The sequence below is a fragment of the Girardinichthys multiradiatus genome, chromosome 13, assembly GCF_021462225.1.
Source record: "Girardinichthys multiradiatus isolate DD_20200921_A chromosome 13, DD_fGirMul_XY1, whole genome shotgun sequence".
In the NCBI taxonomy this organism is placed as follows: Eukaryota; Metazoa; Chordata; class Actinopteri; order Cyprinodontiformes; family Goodeidae; genus Girardinichthys; species Girardinichthys multiradiatus.
This window is the reverse complement of record NC_061806.1, coordinates 36583227-36592306: the sequence shown is the minus strand read 5'-3', so window position 1 is coordinate 36592306 and position 9080 is coordinate 36583227. Positions and strand designations below refer to the sequence as shown.

At 40.0% G+C, this 9080-nt stretch overlaps 1 protein-coding gene across 1 annotated transcript; it reads right to left on the bottom strand.

The window, feature by feature from the left end:
- Positions 1-1500: 1500 nt before the first annotated feature.
- On the bottom strand, positions 1501-8508 carry mrpl24 (mitochondrial ribosomal protein L24). Its single transcript, XM_047384360.1, has 6 exons — positions 8352-8508; positions 7946-8132; positions 6488-6583; positions 3430-3533; positions 2828-2958; positions 1501-1939 (listed from the first exon to the last, which is right to left on the bottom strand). Exons 2-6 carry the CDS (start codon positions 8126-8128, stop codon positions 1803-1805), a joined length of 651 nt encoding a protein of 216 aa, XP_047240316.1. The 5' UTR covers positions 8129-8132; positions 8352-8508; the 3' UTR covers positions 1501-1802.
- Positions 8509-9080: the final 572 nt, after the last annotated feature.

The following is a 9080-nucleotide window of genomic DNA, read 5'->3' as shown; positions in this document are numbered from 1 at the left end:
ATTCCAGAAATTGAGTAGATGTACCTATGCAGTTGAAGTCTGAGAAACAATTATATTGAATTAAAGGAAGAAAAAAAAAAAAAAAGGAAAAACTAAAAATCTAGTAAAAATGGTGCCTTCTTGCTCAGTGCACCATAAGATTGTCAGGAAATTAGTTTTGTTGATTTTCTTGTGTTAATTGTGTTCTGTCAAAACTTTCACAGTGCCAGGTATGCTACAGGCAAAATAGTAAAGCATTTAGTTTAATTTAGACAAGCCTCTGTAATGAATAAATAAATACAAACAGTAAATATTCTGTACTAAATGCAACTGAAGGTGTTTTTAGGTAATGCCATCAATGAACAAACAGCTCAGCTGAAGCCAATTGTTTTTCTGCAGCCTCATTCCGTTCCTAAACTATTTTTACACTCATTGTGTTCATTTTCCACAGCTGGCAATACATTTGTAGATCAAGTCATACCTGCAAACGTTACCACGTTGCAGGTACAACCAGTGGTGCCAGACAGAAAAAGTCAAATGAGGTGAGTGAAGACTTTGTTGAAACAATCCAGTCTGTGTAGTCTTCTCCTCCCAGTTTCCAAGTCTTAGGTTTCCCAGACAGACTCATTTGTCTGATGGCTTTAAGTTTTGGAGAGCTGTGTCTGTCTAGGCCTTGGTAAAAATAAAAAAATAAGCCCATTTTCTGTCTCATAACTGATCCAAAACAGGCGGCACCTGTTTCCATTTCTGAAGCTGCCAACAGCAATAATAATAATCTAATTTTTTCTCATGGTACAGACTCAAGGATTCAACAGTTATTGCTGTTCTGTTAGTCTTGGCTATAAGATAATCGTATTCCTCACTGCCATCTGTTATAAGACATACAAAAGCTTAATGCTTGTTATGGTGACATTTTAAAACTCAGACTATAACACCATATAAAGGGTTGGTCGACGTGATCCACTTTTCAGCATCAGATATTTTATATTTAGGAGTTGAAATTTAAATATTTTGCTTGTTGGAAAACAGGCTAATTGAAGCTCGGGATCATGGATGGATGGAAAGATCGCGGGTCCCTTTCTGAGGTACACCAGTTAAACTGCTTGTTATTAAAAACATTAACTTAATGCATTTAGGAAGCCTCAACTTATTGGTCCTTTGGAGTTTTACTTTAACAATGAATTAGAAATTAAGGTGTTGCACTTTTAGCTTCAACCTTTTTGAGATTAGATCAGTTTTCAGCTCAAGCTCCGGCTGACCACCTTTAATATTGTTGTAAGACTTTTAGAGGAAACTTTTTGTTTCCAAATCAAGCAGACAGTAAATCTTTAGTCATTTTTGAAGGACGTTAATGTTTTTCTTTTGATCTAAATAAATTCCTTTAGCCTCTAAATGCAGCATCACATTCAATAGTCAAACTGATAATTCTACCCAAAACTTTAAGCTACATTGTCTGTGTACGTTTTCAACTAAAGAAAGAACTTCATAGTTCCTCTGTAAGCATGCACTTATTCACAAGTCTAATTTTGCACTTTGTTATTTAATAGATCTTTTTCTGCAAAACAATAAAACACAGGCCAGGCATTTATTCACATGATGACAAAAAATCCAAGTAATTCAGGAAACAAATGTTGTACACAGACAAGGTTCATGGATGAACTTAAATGCAACAACTGTATGTTTAAGTCTGTTTGGCCTCCTTCTGGGGTCTTCACACAGTTTCACACATTTCACCTGGACTAAGATTCCCAGCAGAGGGCGGTATGCTCAGCGTACCTGTAAGATCTGGACAGAACGAGGAGGCACATATCTGATGCTTATCTTTAGTACCAGTAGGACTTCTGGTGCCTCCTGTCCTCCTGAATACCCAGTTTCTCCATGACCTCCTCTTCCAGGGTTTTTAGAGATGGAACATAGGTTTTTTCGAGAGTGTCTTCAGGACTGGTGTCTTTGGGTCCATCTGTGTGGAAACAAAACAAAAAAATCCAGTTTCAAATGTTAGATTAATTTGTTTCAAAGTTCTCAGAGTGTTTGTATTCTTTAAACTTTTCCTATTTTGGAAAATATTACAAATTTTGATGGATCTTATGGGATTAACAAACACAAAGTAATGCATAATTGTGAAGTGGATGGAAATAGATGCAAGGTTTCAACATTTTATGATGTTCATTTGTATTCAGCCCCCTTTATTTTAATACCTCTAAATAAAATCCAGAGCAACTAACTGCCTTCAGACCTAACCCAATTAAAAAATACAGTCCAGCGGTGACCAACCTAAGAATGACAAGAAAAAGCTATTAGAAGTTGAGTTTGCCATGTAGGGCAGTGGTCTGCAGCCCTGGTCCTCAGGTCCCACTGTCATGTTCCAGCACACCTGATTTAACACGTTTCTGCAGAACGTGAAGGAATGCTGAGGAGGTAATGCAATCCTTTCAGTCAGGGGTGCTGGACAAGGGACACATCCAAAGCACACAGGACCCTGAGGAACTCTCTTAACACACCATCCCCAGTAAAACAAGGGGGCGGCAGAATGATGCTGTGGGGATTCTGCCACAGCCCGATGAGATAAAATCTAAATACAATACATAAAGGTTTGTTGGTATAACATGACAACATTTAGACTTTTTCCAATAGGGAATATGACTGCACAAATACACAAAAATATTTGGATCTATTCACAAAAACAAAAAAGTGACAACTCAAGACTAGTTTGACCAATTGCACTCCCTATGTGACTTTTAATTTGGGGGAAAAAAGGTTAACTTCATTAGGAAACTATCCAAATTTACTCTGTGTGTAGGAGATAAACCAGCTGGTTTTAATGTGACCCCCTCCTGCACCCCCTCACCTTTCCACTGCTGAGGCACAATGCCGTCTCGCCGTTCCACCACAGGTTTAGGGATGATTCGGCCCGTCCTGGTGGATACTCTTACCCTCTCGCCCTCTTCTGTGTACTTCCACTCAACCTGAGCGGGCTTCCTGGTGATCAATGATCAAAATGTTAACGACTGATGTGGACAGAGAAGATCTGCTCTAGCTGCTGAGTCATTAAACATAGGATTGCTTTAGAGAGACACATTTAAATTGGTATTATTTATTTTACCTGAAGTATTAAAATGCTACAGACAAAAAATGAAACAATACAGAAAGCAGAGCTAAGTAAGACATGACATTTTTATTGGTTGTTTTTAATGTTTGCTATGATGCTTTCTGCATGTCTTAACTTTATACAACATTTTACATCAAACCTCCCAATCATGCACTGTTTTTTTAGATATAGACAGTGCGTCTCTTTTTCAATCCCATACCTATGATCATATCAGGGGAAGAATTGTCTTAAACATTCTGCCACTACATTTTGCTAATCTAAGGAACACATTTCTTATGGTGCTCACATTGCTGGAAAAATGCTTGAAAATCAGTCCTGTTTTGTTCTTGTGTTTATTCTACCTGTCTGACGGGTCAATCAGGGCGACATCACGGACCAGCAAAGGAGCCTCACTGGCAATGTAGGTTCCACGGTAATCTCTGGTTTTCCCGATAAACCTGAAATGCTGCCACAGAAAAAAAAAAGCATTTTGCCAAACCTACTCAACTAATGAGGCTAAGAGCATCATTCAATCAGATATCTGGCTCCATCTAGTGGAGTGGAGGAGTTTTGCCACAAAAAAATAAATACTACTGAGTTTGTGGAGAAATGAAAGATCCAAAGACTGTTTATTTTCAAGCACTTTCTGAAGAAAAAAACTCAGTATTTAGTCATTAAAACATACAGCATATCTGCAACTCATCAACATGATTACATTTTAAAACACTCAAATATTAAAGCTCATTGAATTTTAATAGGGGTGAATTTAAGTCACAGTACAACAGGAAAATTAAAGCAATAAAATGCTAAGGTGCTTTTTTTTAAATCTTAAGTAGAAAACAATCTTCACAAAAAAACGAAACCCCCCTGTACTAGTGAAGGGACTCAAAGGTACAAAAATCTCTTTCATCAAAATTAAAATTAAAGAATTTGACTCCAGACTGAACAAAACATTGCTACTTACAGGCCATATGTCAAACAAAGGTTTAAATAAGATAATCCAAAACAAGGTCTGTAGTCTTATGTACAAAAAAATAGTAGAGAAAAAATGTTTTGTTTCCAATAATATGGCATTAATTTTATGCTAAATATAAAGTAAGTACAGAGCTGGACAACTTCTGCCAACTCAAAAAACACAAAATAAAAGGCAATAAAATGCTATATTTTGCACCTGGTGTGACATTGTTTGAACACTAGGTGGTGCTTCTTTAGAATCTAGCTCTGTTAATCTTTAAAGATGTTCATTTAACTGCATTAAGTAGTTTCAAAGTGTCTATGGCAAACTAGTACTAGTGGGGAAAAATTATGACCGCTATGAAGTGTCTAAATCAAATGCAGATTCAGCTTGCCATATATGACCACAGGGCTTGACTACTTTCCATTGTGTTAACATAAACTCTGTGGAGTGCTGCTTAAAAACAACCAATTGGGTCTTCAGCCTCCTGTGGGTCAGTACTACTAGCCATCCCTGCACTAGTTTGGCGTGGAGTGCTTTAGATTGTAGCTCAATGTGGTCGTTTTCAGTGGTTGAACCTCTTCTGGATGAGAGTGATGATCAACTGTCTGGGACCAAGGTATTCTTTGTCTGACTTCTTGAACAAAGCATTTTATTACAGTTCAGTTAAAATGTGTACTGTAACAGCAATAGTTTCTAACCTTGTAATATAAACCTATAAAAACCACAGAATTAAAGAATGAATACAACTCACATGACCTATAACCAACCCCCTACCTTCAGATCCTCCGCCTGCACTAAAGATCTCCGAGGAAGAGGTAAACAGGCTCTTTCAGCGCATGAAAACAAAGAAAGCTGGAGGACCTCATAACGTCTCCCCATCATGCCTGAAAGCCTGTGCAAATCAACTCGCTCCGATCTTCACCCGGATCTTCAACAAGTCACTGGAGAAATGTGAGGTCCCCTCCTGCCTCAAACGATCCACCATCATCCCGGTCCCCAAGAAACCCACCATCCTATGATTAAATGACTACAGGCCTGTAGCCCTGACGTCTGTGGTCATGAAATTCTTTGAGCGGCTGGTGTTGAAGCACCTGAAAGACATCACAGGCCCCCTGCTGGACCCCCTGCAACTTACTTACCGAGCAAACAGGTCGGCAGATGATGCTGTTAACTTAGGTCTACACTTCATCCTGCAACACCTCGACCGTCCAGGGACGTACACCAGGATCCTGTTTGTAGACTTCAGCTCAGCCTTCAACACCATCATACCAGACATCCTCCACCAGAAGCTCACCCAGCTCAACATCCCAGCCTCCACCTGTCAGTGGATCAACAGCTTCCTGACGGACCGACAGCAGCAGGTGAGACTGGGGAGCATCTTCTCCTGATCCAGATCAATAAGTACTGGTGCCCCCCAGGGGTGTGTTCTATCCCCACTCCTCTTCTCCCTGTACACACATGACTGCACCTCATCGGACTCGTCCGTGAAACTCCTTAAGTTTGCAGATGACACCACTGTCATTGGACTGATCCAGGATGGTGATGAGTCTGCATACAGACAGCAGGTGGATCGGCTGGTACACTGGTGCGGTCAGAACTACCTTGAACTGAACCCACTCAAGACTGTGGAAATGGTGGTGGACTTTCGGAGAACACCACCCCCATACACCCCCCTCACCATCCAGTGGGGATGGCGAGGGGTCCTCGGCTGTGGACCACTTCAGGTTCCAAGGAACCACCATCTCTGAGGACCTGAGATGGTCTTCGCACATAGACACTGTTCGAAAGAAGGTCCAGCAGAGACTGTACTTCCTGAGGCAACTCAAGAAGTTCAACCTTCCACAGGAGCTGCTGGTCATCTTCTACACTGCCATCATTCAATCTGTCGTGTCTTCATCCATCTCAGTGTGGTTTGGCTCATCCACAAAACAGGACAGGTCCAGACTGCAACGAATAATCAGGACTGCAGAGAGAATAATCAGGGCTGACCTTCCCTCCATCCAGGACTTATACAGGTCTAGGGTCAGGAAAAGAGCTGCTAAAATCTCTGCAGACCCCACACACCCTGCACATAAACTGTTTAGAGTTTTACCTTCAGGCCGCCTCTACAGAGCACTGTTTACTAAAACCAGCCGCCACAGAGACACTTTCTTCCCCCAGACTGTTTCCCTGTTGAACATTCAATAGAGTACAGAACAACAGCATACAGATGTTGCAAATGCACCTTTTTATATATGTATATTTAAGGACATAAAGATATATGCATAAATATATCTTATAATGTATATAAAAAAAAAACCTAAAACAAAAAAAACCCAGAGAGCAAAGTGTACCGGAATCAGATTCCTTGTTTGTATGTACGAACTTGGCAATAAAGCTGATTCTGAATCTATATGACTAAATGTTACAGGATCATCACGTCAGTGATGTCTTAAGAGAAAAAAATGAAATCACTCTCTTACGGTGTTCAGGCCTTCCAAGATGACCCAGTTTCTCTGTCTGAAGACTTGGGTCACCTTTCCCTGCTTCCCTTTGTCCTTCCCAGCAAGAATTTCAACCTGTTAAGAAAAACATTTTCAAACTATTTAACATTCATTACTTTCTTATAATACTGGTAAACCCAGATGTGTCCCAAAAGTAACTCTCAAGCTGGAATCACCAGGCTGTGTTGCATTAGCCTTCTGTCTTTTTTCCTTTAGGATAGTAAAGGTAGGAGAGCTTGGCTTAATGTCTTTTTAACCATATTTGGCATTTACAGTGCCATAAAAAATGTTTTCCTCCCTTACAGATTTCATCTGTTTTAGCTTTTTTTCACACACATTTTTAGATGGATAGATTTACATCACTGTGGAGGAATTTTGGCCCACTCTTCTTTACATAATTGTTTGTTTTAGTCAGCCACATTAGAGGCTTTTCAAGCATGAATTATCTGTTTAAAGACCTACCAAAGCATCTTGATTAGATTTAAATCCAAACTAGGCAAGCAGTCAAAATTTGGTGAACTTGCTGGTGTCTTTTAGATCACTACCCCGCTGCTTAACCCATGTTTACCAGGACTTAAGGTCAATCTATTATCATCCTTAAGGATTTGTGGTTTAGACCATAACTCATGGTTCCAACAGTTATGACAAGTTGTCCAGATCCAACGCAGCCCCAGACCATCACACTACCTTCTATGTTTTATTTGCAATTTTTTTTAATCTCCTTGATGTGTCATGTACTGTATGTGCCTTTAAGTAATTTCCATAAGCTGGGAAGGTTCACCGATATTATCCGTTTTCTCCCCCAGTTGATGATCAGATCAGGGCCCTATGATTTTACCAATGTGGAAAACGTGGACAGAAATCGGAGAAATTCAAAATAAAAATAGAATCTACTGTGTAATGCAGAAATGCTACGGTCCAGCACAGGTGTAATATGATCATAGCAATTGTTCTAGTCAAATGGCTTGCAGCTTCTGAATTGAGAAAATATCAAGTCCAAGAAAAAGGGGGATTTACAGTACCGTAATCCAAGCGAGAACTGAGAAGCATTAGTTGGACAAAACCTTTCCCTCACCACTGAGTTCTGTTTATCAAATTTAAAGGAACTGTCAAAGGTCACACCAATGTTTTCTGCAAATGAATGTGAATATGAATTAACAGACCAATGGCACCATCAATTACATTTACAAATCAGATTGCCCAAGTATAACAGAGAGTTCTAACTGTTTGATGAGATGGAGGTAAATTTGAGTATGCATGCATGCATATTCACATGCATGTACACATGTATGTACTGTATATTCCCATGTTTTGTGCTGTATTTTCAGTAAAATAAAACACTGTAGGAAAAAAGTCCAGCCAGCTCTCACATTAGACCATTAGAATGAGTCTGTGAAGACTTGATTATCCCTCCTGGATTCTGTGTCTGGTTCTCACCATGTCCCCCTTCAGTATGGTCCAGTCCTCTGGTTCCAGCGGCTCCACGAACACCTTCCTCCTCTTTTTTCCCGGAGGATTCCGCCTCTTAGCAGCCTCCGTCCACGGCCTGTTGGTGCCGTAACGGTAATCTTTGGGCACTACAACCCGGGCTGCCATCGAGAGGAGAGCGGTCAGCCTCATGGTGCTGTAGGAACCAAAGAAAGTAAAGCAATCTTTACCAAAGATATACAGACACACATACTAGGCTAACGTTAGCTCAATGGTAAACAGCCGTTAGCATTAGCTCTTAGCTACTCGCATCTATTTTGGCAAACACGTTACTGTAAAACCGCAGCCACTGCTTTTGTTTTATTGTAGAGGTGTGGGTTTCAAAGAAAAAATGGGTAGATTATAAGTTGCTTACCCTCTGTTGATGTCAATGTCACATGTAGCAGCAGCTCCGAGGTTGCTGTCTAGTTGTCGCGCCACCTGCTGGACAGGAGCGCCATTTCGTGACTTCACGCATGCGCAATTGCTGATTTGAACGTCAAAAGAAAAAGTGATCGATGCTGTTGAGCATCAATTCGTTTAAGTTTATATTCCGATTGGTGCATTTTTATCTTTAATTGCTTGATTCTTTTGAATTAAATTCAGTTTTTTGTTTCAACTACTAAGTACTTTTCTCCCTTCTAATTTTCTATTTTGTTGTACCTCTTGAACTGTGTCCCAAAAGTTCAGGTTAGGTTCCTTCAGACCAGAATGTTTTCCTCAAAGCTACTCCTTAGTTCAGAAATATAGAGAATGCAGATAACTCCTACATCTAGAATATAACCAGTTCTAACCCAAAATTCCTGCAGTGTCTTCAGTGTTCCTGTCTGCTTCATAGCATCCTCGCTAACCAATTTCAGTCCAGTCTTTTCTTCTGCTGTGGAGAAAATGTTCCTATTTTCTGCCATCACTGGGAAATGCAGTGTATATATAATGCTGTGAACTTGTTTTGCACTGTTGTCCTAATAACTGTACCAATAATCCGTATGATCATTTGTTACCTTTCTGCAAACCATGGCTTTAGGTGAAGGATGCCTATACATAAATGTCAGGTAAATCCACCTAGGACAGCTTAACTTTACTTCAGATTCCCTGTAATTGATAG

Coding starts and splice junctions, on each gene's coding strand:
- mrpl24 (XM_047384360.1), bottom strand. CDS start 8,128: ATGAGGCTGACCGCTCTCCTCTCGATGGCAGCCCGGGTTGTAGTGCCC. Junction 6,584..7,945: donor CCATACTGAAGGGGGACATG/GTGAGAACCAGA, acceptor TTTTCTTAACAG/GTTGAAATTCTTGCTGGGAA. Junction 3,534..6,487: donor TCTTGGAAGGCCTGAACACC/GTAAGAGAGTGA, acceptor TTTCTGTGGCAG/CATTTCAGGTTTATCGGGAA.